Below are 21,255 nucleotides of genomic sequence, written 5' to 3'. Positions count from 1 at the left end.
AAAAACCCTGAAACTTTCTTCTTCTCTGGGCTGCCGTATTTCTTCTCTGGGCACCCACAGAGGGAGAAGACGGCGACCACCCACAGACGGTGACCACCCACCCACCTTCACATGCTACCGCTCCGCACAGCAGCAAGCAGCGCAACTCCAGCCTCCTCCGCACGCTGCTGCTCCAGCCTCCTTCGCACGCTGCCACTCCAGCCTCCTCCGCACGCACAGCAGCAAGCAGTGCAACTCCAGTCTCCTCCGCACGCTGCCGCTCTGCACATCGTCGTCACAGTTTCCCTGTCGTCATCACACGCGCGTCTTCTTTCGCTGCAATTCGTCCGTGTGCGAAACGCAGCTTCCAGGCGCGTCGCTCGATGGAGGCTTCATTGCTGACGCAAGCCACGAGCGTGGGCTGGGCTGACGTGAATCAATCTCGCCTGGGTCAGTCTTCTCCTCTCACTGGGTTGGATATCTCCCCAGCAAACTCACCCGGCTAGAAAATGAGTTATCTCATTTTATGGGTGGAAGCAAAATTTTTTGGGCTGTGTTGCTTTGCCCATGTGGATCCAACCTATTTTTTGCTCACCGGTGGACATGCTCTAACAATTCCGAGATACCCAATCAAGGAAATTCTAACAAAATTGCAGCGAAAGTAAAGAGTGAAGTGTTGGGATAGAGTTGAGAGGGGCCGCGCGTACACAGCCCCATTACCACAAATTACGACGTACAATCTCCACGAAGGGAGATGTTAGGCGAGTGCGCCTCCCAAAGTGCAATGGAGGCCACCCACCTAGGCCATGGGCCTTCATGATCACCCATTCGACCCCGTCCAGGTATGTAAGTTTACCGTTTCCTCCTGCTTCCTCTTTTCTATTCCCTCACTTTCCCTCTCTTTCTAGCTTCCCCGATATGGGATGCCTAACCAAGTGTACTACTCTCTGCCCCCTTCTGCTATTTTTGTACTAGTGTTTCACGTGAGAACCTTTGCTTGGACCACCGCTGGTTTCACTATCTATTTTAGTACTCCATGCCCAATCACAAATGAAGAGGCATCTCAGCTGGGGGGCTTGATCACCTTCATGCTTTGGTTACCATTTCAAGCTTTGAGAGTGTACTTTCTTGACCATCTTTTGCCTCAATTGCCAGTCCCTTCAGTTTTAGAATGGCAAATTGTCCATCACCAAGTAACACCACAAAAGTACGACTTACAAGACTAGTTACATTTTCCGTCCTACTAAAGTCTTAAAAAATTGAATTTACAAAGCACATTTCATCCTACTAGTATAGTCATCAGTTCCATCCCAGACATATATTCAATCCTTGAGACAGTTTTTGTCTCTCACATGCTTTGAACATGCATTTGCAGACTTGTATGACAACACTTAACTTGATTAGCGTGATTAACCAATCTAACACATGTATTCAACGCACTTATATTTCACATTCTTGAAAGTTTTATTTATGTATGAAATGATATATTTAACAAAATTTTATTTTCAAGTAGTCATATTCATCGGGTTACTTATCATCCTAGTTAGTTATTATTTGTATCATGTAACACCTTATATTTTTATTTTTGTCACCTCATTAGAGTGTAAACTCATCTCAAAGAATGCTCGTACTTGTGGTAGTTTTCAGTTAGTGCCTTTGTGGATCAATTGCTATGTACTATTTTCAATATTTTATTCCATTCCAATCTTTCACTTTTCACTTTGAGGGCACGTTTACTAATCCTCAAAGGGAATCACTCATTGAGGACTGATTCCCTTTCTCCTTCACTTTGGATGTTTACCAACCAAGGGGGAATGCAAACTATGTGGGTCCCGCACACAAAATCAGGATTGAATCCCCCCTTCTCATTCCGGTGGGGGGAGTTGGTATTGATTACTGAATATGGGTGAATGAATTTTTCATTCCCAAACTATCCTTGGTGAGTTATTGTTAATCCAAAATTGCCCTAATTGAAGACCCTACTTATCAAAGCCTCATCCTTGCGAAAGTTAAGCCGTCTCTTTGCTCTGCTCTGCGTGTCAGTCCAAAGGTTGGCCCTCTTAAGTTTTCAGGCCCCTGTAAAAACTTATCGGCTCTTGTACTTATAGTTTGACAAAATCAGATGTTTAGGTATATTTAAGGGTGTTTTTGTAATTAGGCTTATCATGATTCCGATTATTGTATTTTAGTAAACACATGAATGAGAATCAATCTTGGTAATAATTCCGATTCCGGATGACAAGTAAACACATCCATAGAAATCACTCCTCCTCTCTCCTATTCCTCCTCTCTCCCATTCCTTTTTAATCCCATTCCTTCTCAATCCCATTAGGGATTAGTAAACGTGCCCTGATACTATGATCTTGTACTGGAGTTCTCCAAGTGTATCAAAAGAAGCTAGTGTGATTGTTTACCATGTTTCATCTTCTTGTAGAGTGTCTCCCTGGTGTATCCAAAAGCTGCTTAGTCTATTTATGCCTCTTGGCTCTTGCTCTTTTCTCTCCACCTGCCCATTGACATGCATATGAAACAAGGGTATGACCAAGTAAAGCTTGACTGAAACAAACATGAAAGAATTTGACAAAAAGAATGGCTTCCAGTAGGACCCCCCCTTGAAAGAAATTCTCTCGTAAGCACCGTCTCTCCCATAACCAATACAATATTTGGCATTAACAACTCAACCCCTTTCTTTTTCTCTTCCATATCTGTTTGCAGAGATAAGGTCAGGTTTGCTCTCTTTGATTTTTCTGGTTCTTAGCTTCAGTTTCAATTGTCTGGGGTTTCATTTAGCATCAAATTCTGCATTCATTTGCACTCTTCTTGAACTTTTTGTACTCCATACCTGTGTATCAGTTAATCAGTTATTACTATTGGTTGCTTAGCTTCTGTTGTTTAAATGTGGGTTTGGGGATTATAGGATTCTAAAGTTTTGGGTTTCTCTTTGTCTGTGAAACTCTGCACAATCTTAACTCTTGGGTTCCAAAGTGTGATAATTTAATCTGAAAAGTTTGCTTCTTTGGATATTGGTGAGTTGCTGAAGTTCCCTAAGTTAGACTCTTCCTCTGTTGAGCGGTTTGCATCACATACTATATATTGGACTTGAGAAGTTCTGACTTTTCAGCTTGTTTATTGAAAAAATTGTGCTGGATTATTGGGTTACCGATCTGTCACTGGAAATTTGACACATTTTTCTCATTTTCGGTGTAACATAGACGCTTGGTCTGATTAGGTTGTCTGACATTTGGACTGTCTGCTCTACAATCCAAGTCTGTTCTATATCCCAGTTTTGCAAATTATTTCACATTGCTTTTTGAATTGCATTTGCAAGATCATTGAATGACAAAGTTGTAACCTTAATGTCATTGTAGCCCAATAATTTCCTTCTGTTCAGGGGATTAGATGTAGGCTTTGGAATAGCAATTTGTGAGTGCATTTCTTGGATTTGTTTCACTCTATCAATTTTCTATCAGCTTGCAGTTTAAAAGGATATCATGGAGGGACAAGGTGCAATCAAGAAAGATGTCACCGAAGTAAGTTTTCTTCAGAACTTGAGCTTTCAGTGATGCATTACCTCTTCTTTTTTTTTTTTTTTTTTTTTCTTTTTTTCAAGCTTCTACTTTTATTTTTTGGTCTACATGATGCTCTGTTCTCATCATCTTACTTTGTTTACACAGTTAATCGGAAATACCCCAATGGTATACCTGAACCATGTTGTGGAAGGTTGTGTAGCTCAAATTGCTGCCAAGCTTGAGATGATGGAACCCTGCTCTAGCGTGAAAGACAGGTATACTCCTAGTTATTGCTTCCTTGAAAAAAATACCTTTTAATTAATTAGGATAAGCTACTGAAGCTAGCAAGTCATAAAGATGTCTAATATATACTTGAGTATAACATACACAGTTGGCCTTAAAATATTTTAAACTGCAGGATTGCACATAGTATGATCAAGGACGCTGAGGATAAAGGTCTAATAACTCCTGGGAAGGTTAAAAACCAACTTTTTTTTTTATATCCATTGCACATAAATTTGGGAGTGTTTCATGTTTAAAAGTTACTTACTCTCTTGGTCCTTGGCATGCATAATTAATGGTCTCTGAAGACTGTTCTTATTGAGCCCACAAGTGGCAACACTGGCATTGGATTGTCATTCATCGCAGCAAGCAAGGGCTACAAGCTGAAGTTAGTCATGCCATCTTCAATGACTCTTGAAAGAAGAATTGTGCTCCTAGCTTTTGGGGCCGAGGTGTACCTCACAGATCCTGCCAAAGGCTTTAAGGGAGTTCTTGATAAGGCTGGGGAGTTGCTACGTGACACACCTAATGGTCATATGCTTCAGCAATTTGAAAACCCAGCCAATCCAAAGGTAGTTTTGCAGTAACTGATGACCTGTTTAGATGGTCGAGAGGATTTGAGAATCATTTTACCATCTTTAGTGTAGATTCATTATGAAACCACCGGCCCGGAGATATGGAGAGACTCAGCGGGGAAAGTTGATATCCTGGTTTCAGGGATAGGAACTGGTGGCACAGTAACTGGTGTAGGGAAGTTTCTTAAAGAGCAAAATCCAGAGATCAAGGTTGAATTTTGTGTACTTACATCATATGTATGTAGATTGCATTGTTATAGGCTAATGCTATGATTTCTTTTGGTCATGTCTAGGTTTACGGTGTAGAACCAATTGAGAGTGCAGTCTTGAATGGTGGTCCACCTGGTTAGTAGCAATACCTGTGCTTTCCTTACGGTGTCGATCATATAAGCGATATACAAAGCATTAGTATTCTACAGCTTGAAATTTCAATTCTTCAGTAATTGAGACTTTGTCCGCCTAGCTATAGCTGCTGACTGATGGCTAATACATAACTGGATACATTAATGTGCCTGCAAATTCATAGGTAAGCATCTGATCCAAGGAATTGGTGCTGGTTTCATACCTCAAGTGCTCGATGTTAACCTGCTGGATGAAGTTATTCAAGTAAGCTTTACAGGCATTTCAAAAGCTCATAAAACGACTATTTTATTACTGGACCTGTGAATTTGTGTAGACAAAAAGAAAGGGACGTATCTGGTCATTACAACCAAAATGAAGTTGCCTATAAATATCTCAGTCCGGAAAAGATTGTTTTCTTGGGTGGTTAAAGGTTTCAGCAAGTTGTTAGCTTAGATTCCTACATTTGCTATAACATTGAGAATATATGGTCCACACCATTTCCCTTTGGAGTCTCAAGCGGAGCCATTTACATGGCAAAATATAATATTATGTCCATGTTATATAATAGTACAAGCATGAATTTCTTATGCTCATGTCTGCAGGTATCCAGTGAGGAATCTATCGAGACTGCTAAGCTGCTTGCACTGAAAGAAGGTCTTTTGGTACGCACTGCAATCAGTCAAAATTATCATTGTCATTTAGTACTACAATTTGTTACTGTTCATTGTCATCTATATGATATATGGCGATTGGGGTGAAAGACTTTGATGGTTTGAGAAATTGAGTCTATCTTTCAAAAATGTTTGCAGGTGGGGATCTCATCTGGTGCTGCAGCAGCAGCAGCAATAAAGTTGGCAAAGAGGCAGGAAAATGCTGGAAAACTAATAGTTGTGAGTCTTATTTTTTAGTGCAGGATAGTTATTAACTGCGTTCTTAATTTATTATTGATCTGAAACATTGTTAACCTTCTTGCCACTATTTATGTGCAGGTGGTGTTCCCCAGTTTCGGAGAGCGGTATCTGTCTTCTGCACTCTTTGATACCATTAGGCATGAAGCAGAAAACATGACTTTTTGAGAGTGTTGCCAATGTAATGAACTGCTTTGCGCTTTTGTGTCCTTTGTCATTGAAATAATAATACATAGACTAGTTCTTTGAAGGGCAAAAGTCTTTGAAACAAATTCAGAGACAATACCATCTACATTTCTCGATCAAAGTCTTCAGAAAATAGTTTACAAGTACATTCATTGATATAGATTTTGTATCTCACAAGCTTATGATATGCATTTGGGGACCCGATCGAATAACCCAAATTACACATGTATTACATACTTTATTTCAAGTGACATGATATAGATCACATTCTAAACTGTTTTATTTGTATGTATGAAATGATATACTTTTCACTGATCCTCTGATCGTCTACTATTTATGTCTTGCTCTTTTACCTCAACATTCCCGGTGCCTCTGGCAGTTTTGTTTTATCAGGGCTGCTCACCAAGGGACGAACTCACGCCAACCGTTGGATTGTTAATGAAATGATCTGATGGATGAAAAAACATAAGCATTGAGACACGAATCACACTATATTCAAACTCGTTATCCTTATCTTGTCTTTTCAGTCAACCAAAGACTATTGCTCAACTCTCTCTTACTATTTGCAAGTTCAAAATCAATGGAGAACCAGAGAGAATTTCTGTAAATTAAATGTGGGGATTCATTAACAATCCAACAGTTAGCGTGAGTTCGTCCCTTTCCGTCCCGCAGGTGAGCAGCCCTGTTTGTTTTATATACAAATGTGCATATGAAAACAAGACAATGGGTAGCTTTGACTGAAACAAATGTTTAAGAATTTGAAATGAAAAATGGCTTCCAGTAGGCCCCAAAGAAGTGCAAGGAGCCAAAAAGTCCCTGAATTAACTTTTGTTAAGCATTGTTGTTTTTTTTTTTATCAGAAACAACACAGTATTTAGTATTAACAACTCAACTGCTGTCTTCCATTGTTTGCAGAGATAAGGTTAGGTTTGCTCTCTTTTGGTTTTCTGGTTCTTACTTCTTAGCTTTATTTTCAGTTATCTGGGTTTTCATTTACCATCATATTTTACATCCTTGGACTATTTCTTGATTATACCTGCCTATTACTATTGGTGCTCAGCTTTTGTTGGCTAATTGTGGGTTTGGGGTTTATAGGATTTTTAAGTTTTGGGTCTCTTTTTGTATGTATTTCTGCAAAATCAGTTTTGGGTGCAAAAGATGTTCAGTTATTAGTCAAAGGTGCTTCTGTGGATATTGGTGAATTTCCCTAACGTAGCTTTGCCTCTTCCTATGCGGAGTGGTTGTATTGCTTACTATTGGTATTGAAAAGTTTACTTTTTAGTTAGTTTGCTTTTGAAAAAGATTGTGCTGAAATATTGTGTAAATTCAACGTGTTGTTACTGGAAATTGGACATCTTCATCTGTTTAACTCAGACGGTCAATCTGTTTTGGTTGTTAATATGGTACTATCTGTTCTAAAATCCAAGTCTTTTCTATATTAGTCTTGGAAATTAATTTTCATTGCTTGTGTATTGATTTCATTTGCAACTTTGTTTATGTTGGTCGTGTTGCAATACTGATGTATTTGAATCTGCTATTAGAAGTATCTGTATCATAATCTGTTGGTTCACATCTGTGAGCACATGCATTATGCTTTGAGCGTCCTTTTCTATGTCCTTGCAAATACTGTATATGGGTTTGTTGAGCCACATTTAGTACAAATTTGTTATGTTCACTGGAGTTGAGTCACTTCAAAATCTTTTGCGAGAGCATTGAATGACAAAGTAGTTAACCTTGATGTCATTGTAGCCTAATAGTATTCTTCTGTGCATGAGAACTGCAACTTGTGAATTATGCATTTCTTTGACGTTTGTTTTCACTGTATCAATTCCTTATTAGCTTACAGTTTGAAAGGATACCATGGAGGGCCAATGTGCAATCAAGAAAGATGTCACCGAAGTAATTTTCCTTCACAAAACTTGAGCGTAGAATGATGCTTTACCTCTTTTTGATCTGCACAAATTTGTTTGGGTTTTGATATGGTCTATTTTGGTCCTCTTACTTTGTTTATGCAGTTAATCGGAAATACCCCAATGGTATACCTGAACAATGTTGTAGAAGGTTGTGTAGCTCATATTGCTGCCAAGCTAGAGATGATGGAACCCTGCTCCAGTGTTAAAGACAGGTGTGTTCTTTGCTAATATTTCCAGAATAACCTATTCAGCTTGCCTAGGAAAATACAACCTAGCAAAGTATAGATACTTTATATCACTCTACACATTTGGCCTTAAATTTTCAAAATGCAGGATTGCATATAGTATGATCAAGGATGCGGAGGACAAAGGTCTAATAACTCCAGGAAAGGTTGGAAAGTAACCAACTCTGGCCATATGCCCATATCTACTGCACATAAATTTGCGGTGTAAATTTCAGCTTACTTACGCTCTTGGTTCTTGACATGCATATTGATATCCACTAAAGACTGTTCTCGTTGAGCCCACAAGTGGCAACACTGGCATTGGATTAGCATTCATAGCAGCAAGCAAGGGTTACAAGCTGAAGCTAGTCATGCCATCATCATATAGTCTTGAAAGAAGAATAGTACTCTTAGCTTTTGGAGCTGAGGTATACCTCACAGATGTGAACAAAGGTATTCAGGGAGTTTTTGATAAGGTGGAGGAGTTGCTACGTGACACACCTAATAGTCATATGCTTGGGCAATTTGAAAATCCTGCCAATCCAAAGGTAGTGTTGCAGTAACTGTGACCTGACTAGCTGGTTGAGGGGATTTATGAATTGTTTCATTATACTTGGTGTAGATTCATTACGAAACCACTGGCCCGGAGATATGGAGAGACTCAGCAGGGAAAGTTGATATATTGGTTTCAGGGATAGGAACCGGCGGCACAGTAACTGGTATAGGGAAATTCCTTAAAGAGAAAAATCCAGACATCAAGGTTCATTTTGTGCATATGTAGAGTGCAAGTTGTTACAGTAAATTGTCAAGTCTAAACTAATGATATAGTTTCTTCTGTTTATGTCTAGGTATACGGTGTAGAACCAGTGGAAAGTGCAGTATTAAATGGTGGTCCACCTGGTTAGTATACCTGTGTTTTCCTCATGCAGCTGTATAACACATTAAGCATTGTGCAATTTTACAGTTTTTAGTCTTCATCCTCCTATATTGATTGTTTGTGGATATGCATTGTGCACGCACATTCATAGGGATGCATCTGATCCAAGGAATTGGTGCTGGCTTCGTTCCTCAAGTTCTTGATGTTAGCCTGCTAGATGAAGTTATTCCGGTAAGTCTGAAACGATATGATTGGAAGTTCGTATTGGATTCTGCAATGGGAACTTGCCACTACTAAATTAGAATCAATTGCTGTGGCATCATTTTGGAGCTCATGTAGTATGTTAGATGTCATGCATAGGTTCTAATGCTCATCATTCTGTAGGTATCCGGTGAGGAATCTATCGAGACTGCTAAGCTACTTGCCTTGAAAGAAGGTCTTTTGGTAAGTGTGGCTTCTGTTTCTTGAAATCACATTCTTAGTTATGGCAGTTCCAGAAATTTGATACACTCCGTTGTCATCTATTATGGCATGAAATTCGAATTTTGTTAAGGTCTGTCACATATGTTTGCAGGTGGGAATCTCATCTGGTGCAGCAGCAGCAGCAGCACTAAAGTTGGCCAAAAAGCAGGAAAATGCCGGAAAACTAATAGTTGTAAGCTTTCATTGCACTCTTTGGTTCAAATATTTGGTTCAGAAAGTTGTTAATGGATTAATTTAGTGTTAATCTGAAGCTCCGTTAACCCGTTTTCCATTTATTTCTGTATGTGCAGGTTGTGTTCCCCAGTTTTGGAGAGAGGTATCTGTCTACTGCACTCTTTGATACCATTAGGCATCAGGCAGAAAACATGACTTTCTGATAGCATTGTGATATACTGCTTCACACTTTTGGATCCTTTAGTCATTGAAATAATACACACAGCTCTTGTAATTTATGGCAACATGACCCTAGACCCTTCAATAACCACTTTGAGATCCTTGCTATCTTGGATCAGGTCTCTTTCTCTTTCTCTTTCTGTTCATCTTGTAACACAGTTCAATTCAAGGTTTTAGACCATCAATAAAATTTCCATCTGTCGGGATTTCTCGTGTAATTCCCTAGTATGGGTTTGAATTAAAGAAAATTCCTTACCCTCCTGGTTATGGTTTCAGTAACGGTGTGTAGGGGAACTAGAATTTCGTCGTGCCCTTCAGTCCCACATCGAGAAGGAGACACTAGCAAGGTGATCCTGCTAATATAAAATGGAGCCAAGGGCGATTGTTCAACTTACTTACCTGGACGGGGTCTATGGGCGATCAAGAAGGCTCATGGCCTAGGTTTGTGGCCTCCATTGCACTTCGGAGGGGTGCTTGCCTATGGTCTTCTCATAGTAGAAGCTCCAACGTCATAATTTCTTACCGTGGGGGCTTGCGTTCGCGCAGCCCCCGTCAATACTACACTAACTATTTCATTACTGGGTTTGAAACAAATTAATTTTTTTTTCAAAATCTGTTACTAGAAACAAGCTTTGAAACAAATTAATTTTTTTTCAAAATCTGTTACAAATTTATCTTTTTACATTCAACCCCAAAGATGTGAAGAAAAAGAAAATGGTAAGTTCCTTGCCAAGTATTATAGATGATGCGTCTACTTTGTAATGTTGCTAGCATCCTGGTTTAGCCTAGCCGCTGCAGCCACTGAAGCTGCCACACCTGTTGGATGTGTAGTCTGGTATCGATCATTTCGCATCTCTGCATCTGTCACACCTTTGGCGTCTTGCAGTGTAGTTGGCTTGTCATCTGGTAGTTTAGAGGCTGCACCCTACAAGCAAGTGCAATGATCCATTTGTTCAATTAGGCTACTTCAAAAGGACATGGACCATGTAAAACATTCTCCTGGGAATCTGGGATATAAGAACCGAGAGATAACTGTCTAACTATATGCTACACAATATAGTTTGCTATTTAAAGCCATTTTTCTTGTTGCCTGCACATAAAAATCGATAGACTCCTTAATACCTTCTACTATTAGCAAAACTACCACTAATTAGCAAATCCAATTTGGCTTTATGCTATAAACTACTACATTCTTTGGCACATAACAAAGTGATAAATTACTAGAAACAAGCTACAACTTCATGATTCCAATTTTTACGGCTACTATAGCAATCCATAGACTAACTACTTTGAGAGTTTAATTTGGTGAAATGTTTCGTACCGCAAGAATATCACCAAGTGTGGTCTTATCCTCATTGCGCATAGTGCGAGCATTGAGGGTTGCGGCAGATTGAGCCTCCGCAGCCACACCACCAGGCACAATGCGGGGTCGGCCTGTGGCCCTAATCTCAGCTGCCTGAATTGCAGCCGCGTCACTCCACTCCACCGGCTTCTTTCTGGCGGTCATAACAGTTGTCTCCAAGGCTTCACCAATGGTGATATGACCATCACCAGCTTGAACAATGGAAGGTGCTGCCAAAGGAGTTCTCTGAATATATTCACCAACAACCTTCCCCCAAAAAAGAGAAAAGAAATCAAGTGTTCAACAAAGGAGCTCATATATTATTATGTGCCACATGTTTATCATAAGTTCATAACAATAACATAATATATATTAAAGTTTGTAACTAAAGAGTTGCTACAAGCCTACAACCAAACATGTATGTATATACATATGAGGAAAATATATGAAAGCTATGGGGTAGGACCTGTCCACCGACTGACTCCGTGATAATACGGCGGCCGGGAAGATCAGTCTCCGTTATGGTAACGTCATCTTCGACAATATTCATGTCATTTAGTCCCACATAACCAGCCCTTTGATTCTGTGCAGCGGCAGACTGCATAGTCGCGGCAGCGCCTCGTTTGAGGTTCTGCCCAACGACGTCGCTTTCTGCCGTCTGCATAGTAGCAGCGTCCTTTGGGGCCACCGCTTTGTCCGCCAGCTCGCCTTGAACGGCTGGAAAAACATCCGAAAATTTCATGGCCTTCTGCCGCTGATCATGACCCTTCTTTGACTGTTCTTGGCTCATCTTGTAGTTAACTGCAAATGTGAAACTGAAATTTTTCGAAGTAATAGATGGAACCGCAGAGTACGTAGATAGGAAAAACCTGGGGTGGATTTGGGGATTTAATATACGTATACATGGTGCATTTGCATTTAGACACGACACACCTTGCATGTGAAACGTGGCGAAAGTAGAGGTTAGACACCATGACAGTGCAGGCTTGGCACGATTTTGGATTTCGAATAGTGATATACATTATTGATCGAGTTCTTTAACTTCTTTGAAACAAATCACAGGACCTGCTCTTTTTTCTTTCAGGAATTAAGTTTCCTTTCTTCAAAGCACCATAATGATCCCTGTACATTGGTTGATCGAGTTATCATTTGATTGTATATATCCAAGCGTGCTCTTGCTGTTGCATGGTGTTTGGATTTGAAGTTTCCCTAGTCACTATATTTTTCCTCTACTCGTAAACTTCCATCGATCATTTTTTCTTTGACAAAAGGAGGTTTCGAATAATGCCTTTGAATGGTTGTTCTACCATTATAGTGTGTTGTACATAGGTTCAAGATTAATGTCCATCTCGACCTGTTTAAGTGACTGTTGTTCAGAAAATAGGATTCAAATTTGGAACCTCAAATTTATTGACATAATGATGTATTTGGATCATTTATTCATATACACAAGGAACTACATTTGTACATATTACGTTTTCCCTCTCAACATTGGGAAACATCCTCTACAAAAGAAAATACAATAGAATACAAACTAAATTTAAATTTTGCTCAGTCTTTTGACTTCCAAATACTCCAAATACATACATGTAAGGCATGCAACTACTTTGTTCCTTCGTTGCTATTACCCTGGTTGAGCCTAGCAGCTGCCGCCACGGAAGCTGCCACACCGGTGGGATGGGTGGTCAGATATGGATCATTTCGCATTTCTGCACCAGTCACGCCCTCAGCATCCCGCCGTGTTGCCGGTTTGTCCGCCGGTAATTTTGAAGTTGCATCCTACAAATTATTGCAACGTGCACATATGTTCAATTTGGGTATGATAAATCGACATGGACAAAAAAAACTTCATGCATATTGAACAATTGCTTATACCGCAAGGATATCAGCGAGTTTAGTCTTGTCCTCGTCACGCGTAGCCCTAGCATTGAGAGTTGCTGCCGATTGAGCTGCGGCTGCGACACCACCAGGTACAATGTTGGTCCGGCCAGTGGCTCTAACCTCGGCAGCTTGAATTGCAGCAGCATCACTCCACTCCACCGGCTTCTGTCCAGCCGTCATGGCGGTCGCCTCCAAGGCTTCGCCAATGGTGATTTGACCACCAGTACCTCCTATAGGTTGAGTTGGTGCAGACAAAGGACCTCTATGGCTGTATTGCCCAACAACCTACCCTTCACAAACAACAAACATATACATACAAGTACTTTCTTCATATGGTTTCATGTGCAACAAAAAAAACAAGGAGCAGAACATGTTTTTTCAAGTTCAATTCATCCATTATAACAACTAGGAAAGCTTTTATGAGTTTTCAACCTGTTTATGTTATGTTTTCGTATTTATATATGTAATTTGATCGTTCGATGTATTAGCACTCAAAAGAATCCTGTTATAATGATCTAATGTGTTGGATATCTGATATACATGCATAACTTTTTGTTTTTAGTTTCGTTTAAAAGTAGTTTTAGAATGGAAGTGTATACCTTAGCTAATTCACTGATTTTCCTTTCCTTTTCATCTACATGCCTCGAGTTTTGACTCGTACCCTAAAAACCAATCAACAAATTAAGGGCAAAATAACAAAAGAAATCGAACAATATATATAAAGAGAATAATCAGTCGAAATTTTGTGTGCATGAGCAAAAAAGAAAATGACAACGAGATATAGGACCTGTCCACCGCCTAACTCGAAAACAACTCGCCGTTCGGAATGTTCAGTCGTCCCCTTATTGCTCAAGTGATCAGTCTCCTTATTGCTGAAGTGATCCGAATTAATAAGCTTCAAACCGACGGGGCTCTGCACGGCGGAGTCTGCGGCCTTCTCGGCCGCAAGCTCGAGATAAATGTCGCCGTATTGGCTTCCTCCCTTTTGCTGCTCATCCTCCACGGGCCTCCTCGGCTGTTCTTGGCTCATTTTCTTTTTTTGGATTAGAGAAATTTGTCAAACGTTCGATTACAATCGAAGAATGAGGCTCTAATATACGTTGCATGGGGTGAAACGTGGAGGGGTTTGGTTGGATTAGGGTGAAGAGTGCTGTAGACTGATCGGCGAATTCTCAGGTGAATTGTTGGTTTAATTTTCAAAGAATGGTCATCGTTCGCAGTTTCGCATGGTCTAGGTGGTGACACGTGGCGCCGGAGACACAGAGATTTTGACTCGGTCACCGGATTCGACGTGATAACAGGGAGGGGCTATTAGTAGGCATCTGGTTAGGCACAACCCCAGCCCTTAATATTAGCCCTAGCCCAATTATTCACAAAGAAAACTTTACCTACTCGAACCAGGTATCATGTGCTAGTTCCACTATGTTAATCTAGGGTTTGTACGTGTTTCTCAATTTCTTGAACCTGAAATGGCGGCAATGTTCAAAGTAGTAGAGATCGAAGGTTTAGAGTTGGTGGTTCTATCTGGGTGGAGCGCTCCAAATGGCTGTAATAATTTTGCAATGTATTGTAATGTTCCCTTTTGCTCAATCAGGACATTCGAGCAAGAAGATGAGTGAGAAGTTTGAGCAACACGAAACATAAGTACGTAGATTAATACAAGGAATTAAGTTACTGATCTCTCTCTCTCTCTCTCTCTCTGTGAGAGACAGAGAGAGAGAGAGAGAGCTAGCTCTGATTAATTAGTTAGTTAGTGCTGAGCTGGTGCTTTCTTTTTGCTCAAGCAAACGTAAATTTTCCTCAACTGCATGCCAGCATTCCTCATGTTTAGGTTTCCAACTCTATTTTGCATTCCTCAAGTACTTAGGTTTTCCTATTCTATTTTACATTCCTCAAGTAGAGTGTTTAGGTTTTTCTTATAAAAAAAAAGATTGTTTTGGTTTTCAGTTTTCCTACTCTATTTCATACATAAAGTTTCCTCTTTCTTCCTCATTAAGTGGTTAAAATTCCTCAAGTTCCTGTGTTTAGCTACACAGTGGTAAAACAGGTGGTTCTGGGTTTTGAGAATTACTGGGAAGATATGGAGGACGCTTGTTCTTGGATTAGGAGAACGAAATTCTCACATCGGTTTGATTCAAGATTGACCCCTGTTCCTTTCCAAGAAGTGCAGAGGAACAGTCGTATGTCTTCACCTATTGGTCGAAGTTCACTTGTCAACGAGGAGCGATCTTTGTCTCATACGCCGGAGAACAACCTTACCGATGTGTTCAAGGAAGCTCAGACTGATACGAAGAGATCTTCCACACCGCCACACTCTAGGAGAATACAATCAGATGACCAGGGAATCATGGGAAAGCTTTTCAAGAAGAGTTCACAACCTAACTCATCACATCTGTCGCATTCGGCTTCGAATAGTGACAAACCGAGCAAATCAAAGAGGAAAGAAGCTAAGAATTTCGAGCATGGAGGTGGGAGTAGTGTTAATGCGGTGGATGAACTTAGTCTTGATTTGTCAAACTTGTTTCTTGGTCCTAAGTTTGCCCATGGAGCTCATAGCACGATTTATCATGGGAAATACAATGATGAAGCTGTTGCAGTAAAGATGATCAAGATACCGGAAGATGATGAAGGTGGAGTCTTGGCAGCTTCATTGGAAAAACAATTCAACAGAGAGGTCAGTCTTCTTTCTCGCCTCCACCATCCAAACGTAATAAAGTTGGTTGGAGCTTGCAGAAAGCCTCCTGTTCTTTGTGTAGCCACAGAATATTTAGATGAGGGTTCTTTGAGGCTTTACTTGAAGAAACTGGAAGGCAAATCTCTTCCTTTAGAGAAACTGATTGCCATGGCCTTGGACATTGCTCGGGGGATGGAATACATCCACTCACAAGGAGTCATCCACCGGGACCTTAAGCCCGAGAATGTCCTTATCGATAAAGATTTCAGGCTGAAAATTGCTGATTTCGGCATAGCATGTGAGGAGGGCCTCTGTGATTCTTTGACTGGAACTTACCGTTGGATGGCCCCCGAGATGATTAAGCATAAACACGCACACGCAAAAGGCTTAGCTAAAGCGCTTGGCATGGATTCCACCAACAAGCCTTATGGGCGTATGGTCGATGTCTACAGCTTTGGACTGATTCTGTGGGAGCTAGTAGCCGGAAAAATCCCTTTCGCTGAGATGGATCCCATTCCTGCTGCGTTTGCGGTTTTGAATAAGAATTTGAGGCCACTTATCCCAAAGGACTGTCCTCCTGCAATGCGAGCCTTGATCGAGCAATGCTGGTCGATGCAGCCGGAAAAGAGACCTGAGTTTTGGCAGGTTGTAAAGGTGTTAGAACAATTCCAGTCTTCCTTTGCTTGAGATGGAACGTTGACAACTTGCCAAGATCATAAGAAGGGGAGGCTTCACTGGATTCAAATGCTTGGTCAGCAGATCATCCATGCATAAACCCTAGTTCTTCAGTACGTTTAGGTGTAAATATTGTAATTAAAGAATTAAAAGTTCGTTTGTAAGGCCTTGTTATTTGTATTCATCCTACTCACATTGATGTGACACAATAATTGAAAGTGATCAAATACAAGCGTTAATCATTCTTCTTATTCCTAGCTCGTAATTCTCTGAAGTCTGAACAGTACGTTTAAAATTTCTCCAGTTTGAAACTTGAAAGTGATCGAGAACCAAAACCGGAACTCTAACTCACCCAGGACTCCTACGTCAATTTGGTTTCCCATCTCTAGTATATAACTATCTCGTCTCTTTCTTTGGTTAATTTTTTTTTATCGTTGTAACTTCTTCTACATTTTCTCTTAACTCCAATCCTTTTTTAGTTCTTCTACATTCAATAATGGTCGAAAGAATGTTCCCCTCTTGGATAAAAAAGAGAGAGATAGATCAACGGTCAGCATTAGTCGAGAAAAAGAGCACGAAAAGGAGAAAGAGACCAAATACATCATGGTCATCATCATCAAACTGGTCCGAGCTTCAACCAGAATTACTGGAGATGATCATAAAAACATTCTCTTTCGTCAGCATGCTTCGGTTCAAAGCTGTCTGTTCTTCATGGAACTCTATTGCACAATCGATCTACGCTGCTTCGATAACAAACCGAACTCCATGGCTCATTATTCCTAGTGATGATGACCACACTCGCCGCTGCTTCTATAACCTTGAAGAGGAAAAGGTTTACACTGTTAAGAAATCGTTCCATGACTTTCATGGTGCTAGTTGTTGTGTTGGTTCATCTCATGGCGGTGGTTGGTGATTTTGGACGATCACAACAACATCCCATATCTCTTTAATCCGATTTCCCGAAATAAATCAATGGAGCTCCCACATATCCCGAGAAGTACTACAAGTTCCTTGCTTGGTTCCCCTCCTTTGTACCATGTTGCTAAAGCTATCCTCTCTACCGATCCGTCTCGCAACAAAAACTTCTCCGTCGCAATAATCTACGTATCCATCCCTCAAGACTTGCCTTCTACAATCATGGAGATGAGGAATGGACCGACTTAAATGGTGAGCATCAAGAATATTGTGATATTATATTCCACAATTACCAATTATTTGCGTTGGCTGGCAATGGATTTTTTGAATCTTGGCATTTAAGGGAACTCTCACCCCAAAAAGCCATAAATCTTCAACCTAGTTTTGCCAAAGAGATTGATCTGGATTACATTTCCCACCGTGATAAGTTTTCGACAAATACTTACTTGGTGGAGTCGTCGGGTGAGATATTGTCATCAGTGGTGCGGTGTATAGGGAACTTTGTCAATGAGGAGGGCAAAACTATCCATGAGATGGATGTTCTTGACGAGCTCAATAGTCCTTGTCCTTATAAGACATTGCAATTTTATGTCTTCAAGCTAAATTTTGCGGCCAACAAGTGGGAGAAAGTGGATTGTTTGCCTAACTGTGCTTTGTTTCTGGGGTGTAGCCAATCGATATCGCTGTCCACTAAAGATGTTTCAGGGTGTGAAGAAAACTCGATTTACTTCACAGATGATCGTTGGGATGAGATAGAACTGCTTGGTGATAATGATTCCTATGGCGGCCATGACATGGGAGTACGTGTACAACTTAGAAGACAAAGTTGTGAAGCAATTTTATTCATTTGATAAATTGAGAATTGATCCACCACCTTTTTGGATTGTTCCTAGCTAGCTAACTAAATCGAGTATCAATATGTTTAGCTTTGGTGTTCATTCAGCTGTTATAAACTAGAAAGGATGCTGCAGTTGGTTACTAAAATCATTCCTCTTATTCCTAGCTCGTACGTATTCTCTTTTGTGTTGAACTCATAAGTAAAAAAAAAAAAAAACTCTTAAGAATATTATGCCTAAATGAAGGTTATGTTTGAGTGTTTGACGACCTTAACTGATCACAAGCTTGCTAATTACCAAAACATATATATAACAAACCTTGCAGAGAAAATAATGAGCGCAATTTCAGTCCAAAGTTTCATGCTTCTTGAGCTTCACTCCATGCAACTCTTGAATGCACCCCGGCCCTTTTGCCTCCAAACTTCACCAATCCGTATGCTTAATCTCCTCTCCCAAACATATAAACACCATCCCTCAACTCCACCTAAACTCATCTAATAATACCAACGACAATGACAACCTTCACTTTCACCATTTTCAATTGCTTCTTCATTATACTCCGAATCACTCCAACAATTTCATCTCAAACATATTCCGGCAACCAAGGCCAATGGCGACTCCTGCAATCCTCCATCGGCATCTCCGCCATGCACATGCAGCTCCTCCACAACAACAAGGTAATCATGTTCGACCGCACCGACTTTGGGGCCTCCAACATCTCCCTCCCAGGCGGCAAGTGCCGCGAGGACCCCAATGACACCGCCTTGCAACGAGACTGCACCGCCCACTCCGTCCTCTACGACATAGGCCAAAACACCTTCCGTCCACTCACCATCCAAACCGACCCTTGGTGCTCCTCCGGCGCCGTCCTCCCCGACGGAACCCTACTCCAAACCGGAGGATACAATGACGGCGACCGCTCGTTGAGAACATTCTCTCCATGCAATGACGAGAAGTGTGATTGGAACGAAGAACCAAACTACTTACTAACACGTAGATGGTATGCCAGTAATCAAATATTACCGGACGGAAGAATTATCATAGTTGGAGGAAGAAGACAATATAACTACGAGTTCTACCCTCGTGGCAGTTCTTCCTCTACCATCTGGCTTGAGCATTTGAGACAAACCCGAGACCAGAGAATCGAGAACAACTTGTATCCATTTCTACATCTCTTGCCCGACGGAAACTTGTTTATCTTTGCCAACACAAAGGCTATACTCTTCGACTACAAGCGAAACGCCGTCGTTAAGGAGCTCCCGGAAATACCAGGTCAAGACCCACGTAACTACCCGAGCACTGGTTCTTCGGTCTTGCTTCCTTTGGATGAGAACCAACCCTTCCTCCAAGCGGAGATAGTCGTCTGCGGCGGCGCGCCACGTGGCTCGTTCGTGCTTGCGGAGAATGGGACGTTTCAGAAGACGCTTGGCACGTGCGGGAGGATCAACATGAATCATGCAAACCCTAACTGGGTCATGGAGGACATGCCTGTACCTAGAGCTATGGGTGACATGCTTATTTTGCCAAACGGAGACGTACTTATCTTAAACGGCGTTGGACTTGGCACCGCCGGTTGGGAGCTCGGGCGGAACCCGGTGACCACACCGGTCATTTATCGTCCTTCCGAGCTCCCTGGACGGCGGTTTAGGGTTATGGCCGAGTCAAATCGACCGAGGCTGTACCATTCGTCGGCCGTTTTGGTCACGGACGGCCGTGTTTTAGTAGGAGGAAGCAACCCGCATGTGGGCTACAACTTCACCGGCGTGGACTACCCGACGGACCTGAGCTTGGAGGCGTTTTCTCCGCCGTATTTGGCCAGGGACTACGAAACTGTGCGTCCCAGAATCGTGTCAGTACTGGAGAATATCGGGTACAGAGAGCAGTTTTCAGTTGCGTTCGCGGTGCCTGAGTACGTGCACTCAAGTGTGGTATCGGTTACGTTGGTTGCGCCGTCGTTTACGACGCACTCTTTTGCTATGAACCAGAGAATGGTGGTGATGAAGTTGGGGGAAGTTAGAGAGTTGTCGTTGGATACGTATGAGGTTGCGGTGATGGGGCCGTCGGCGAAGGAGATTGCACCACCGGGTTATTATTTGTTGTTTGTGGTACATGCTGATATACCTAGTTCAGCTATGTGGGTGAAGTTGCAGTGATGATTAGGGTAAGTAGGAGGGCGATGTAGTGATCTAATGGTTTTGAATTAAGATGTATATGATAAGATAATGGAAAAGATAGTAAATAAAACAACGATAGGATGTATTTTGACCTTCTTAAGGCATGACATGGTAAAAATGGACAATGTTAACATTGAGGTAAGATTGACAAACAACGTTAAACGTTTGTTTTACTATGTAATTGTCACTTTGGAGTTTGTATGTGAAAGGAAGCAATTAGACTAGAACATTATCATGTGGTTAATTAATTAATATAGTTGCATAGGATTCAAATTAACCCTAATCAAGAGACAATATATATATGTTATCTGCATTCTGAAAATGTTATCGGTATTTGAGGAAAATCGAGTAATTAAGAGTTCATATGTGACCGTGACAATATAATATTCGTTTAGTTTATTCTAAATTTGAAATAATTGATCGAATATATATATATATATAACACTTGTTATGTTGTTTATTGTTTATAATTTCATATCAGCGTGTTCGATGAATTTGTAAGAATGTCACACAACGGACCCAAACCAATGTCTATAATGAAGGAAAAAAAAAGATGATTCACAAACTTACCTTTACAAAGCTTGAGCTAGCTCTGCACTTGGTAAGTTTCTAACCTATGCTATTGTCAAGGAATCTTTTTCACTCATATGATTTGCAATCACCTTGACATAAACGATTCTGAAGAAATCTTGACATAAATGATTTGCAATCACTCGTATTCCTAAGATAACCTTGACATAAATGATTTAGTGGATAATCCTCTCATCAATCACTAATTAAACATTTAAACTTGACGCAAACAACAAATTTGGAAACCCAAATTTTTAAATGTTACGCGAGGACCACGTGGCAGTCTGACGTGGTCTTATGTTCCAATCAAATTTAAACATGTGGATTTTTTACAACTAAAATATAAACAAATATTTTCTATTTTTTGTGAAATGACATTCATGGGTATTTAGCAAGTTCAAACTAGGGCCTAGGGTATAGGGTTTAAAATTTAGGGTTAGAGTTTAGGATATAGGGTTTAGGGTTTAGGGTTTAGGGTATAGGGTTTAGGGTTTAGAGTTTGGGGTTTAAGGCTTAG

At 40.8% G+C, this 21,255-nt stretch overlaps 6 protein-coding genes across 6 annotated transcripts; 4 read left to right on the top strand and 2 right to left on the bottom strand.

Moving 5' to 3' along the window:
* Nucleotides 1–2,797: 2,797 nt before the first annotated feature.
* LOC101290963 (cysteine synthase-like) lies at nucleotides 2,798–6,095 on the top strand. Its single transcript, XM_004301960.1, has 10 exons — nucleotides 2,798–3,509; nucleotides 3,654–3,763; nucleotides 3,907–3,964; nucleotides 4,079–4,342; nucleotides 4,418–4,555; nucleotides 4,639–4,690; nucleotides 4,872–4,951; nucleotides 5,290–5,349; nucleotides 5,497–5,577; nucleotides 5,677–6,095. Exons 1-10 carry the CDS (start codon nucleotides 3,471–3,473, stop codon nucleotides 5,761–5,763), a joined length of 969 nt encoding a protein of 322 aa, XP_004302008.1. The 5' UTR covers nucleotides 2,798–3,470; the 3' UTR covers nucleotides 5,764–6,095.
* An 801-nt stretch (nucleotides 6,096–6,896) lies between these two features.
* Nucleotides 6,897–9,873, top strand: LOC101291252 (cysteine synthase-like). The gene is made up of 10 exons (XM_004301961.1): nucleotides 6,897–7,680; nucleotides 7,797–7,906; nucleotides 8,028–8,085; nucleotides 8,203–8,466; nucleotides 8,541–8,678; nucleotides 8,767–8,818; nucleotides 8,947–9,026; nucleotides 9,180–9,239; nucleotides 9,370–9,450; nucleotides 9,569–9,873. Exons 1-10 carry the CDS (start codon nucleotides 7,642–7,644, stop codon nucleotides 9,653–9,655), a joined length of 969 nt encoding a protein of 322 aa, XP_004302009.1. The 5' UTR covers nucleotides 6,897–7,641; the 3' UTR covers nucleotides 9,656–9,873.
* A 549-nt stretch (nucleotides 9,874–10,422) lies between these two features.
* LOC101301316 (late embryogenesis abundant protein D-34-like) lies at nucleotides 10,423–11,803 on the bottom strand. Its single transcript, XM_004304672.1, has 3 exons — nucleotides 11,480–11,803; nucleotides 10,993–11,280; nucleotides 10,423–10,596 (listed from the first exon to the last, which is right to left on the bottom strand). The coding sequence occupies exons 1-3, from the start codon at nucleotides 11,801–11,803 to the stop codon at nucleotides 10,423–10,425; spliced, it is 786 nt and encodes a 261-aa protein (XP_004304720.1).
* An 812-nt stretch (nucleotides 11,804–12,615) lies between these two features.
* Nucleotides 12,616–13,924, bottom strand: LOC101301031 (late embryogenesis abundant protein D-34-like). Its single transcript, XM_004304671.1, has 4 exons — nucleotides 13,682–13,924; nucleotides 13,494–13,556; nucleotides 12,889–13,179; nucleotides 12,616–12,792 (listed from the first exon to the last, which is right to left on the bottom strand). Exons 1-4 carry the CDS (start codon nucleotides 13,922–13,924, stop codon nucleotides 12,616–12,618), a joined length of 774 nt encoding a protein of 257 aa, XP_004304719.1.
* A 1,050-nt stretch (nucleotides 13,925–14,974) lies between these two features.
* On the top strand, nucleotides 14,975–16,255 carry LOC101300748 (serine/threonine-protein kinase HT1-like). Its single transcript, XM_004304670.1, has one exon. The coding sequence runs from the start codon at nucleotides 14,975–14,977 to the stop codon at nucleotides 16,253–16,255; it is 1,281 nt and encodes a 426-aa protein (XP_004304718.1).
* A 2,251-nt stretch (nucleotides 16,256–18,506) lies between these two features.
* Nucleotides 18,507–20,147, top strand: LOC101300467. Its single transcript, XM_004304669.1, has one exon. It carries the CDS (start codon nucleotides 18,507–18,509, stop codon nucleotides 20,145–20,147), a length of 1,641 nt encoding a protein of 546 aa, XP_004304717.1.
* Nucleotides 20,148–21,255: the final 1,108 nt, after the last annotated feature.

The sequence above is a fragment of the Fragaria vesca genome, linkage group LG6, assembly GCF_000184155.1.
Source record: "Fragaria vesca subsp. vesca linkage group LG6, FraVesHawaii_1.0, whole genome shotgun sequence".
NCBI lineage: Eukaryota > Viridiplantae > Streptophyta > Magnoliopsida > Rosales > Rosaceae > Fragaria > Fragaria vesca.
The sequence above is the reverse complement of the archived record's forward strand: the minus strand, read 5'-3'. Positions and strand labels throughout refer to the sequence as shown.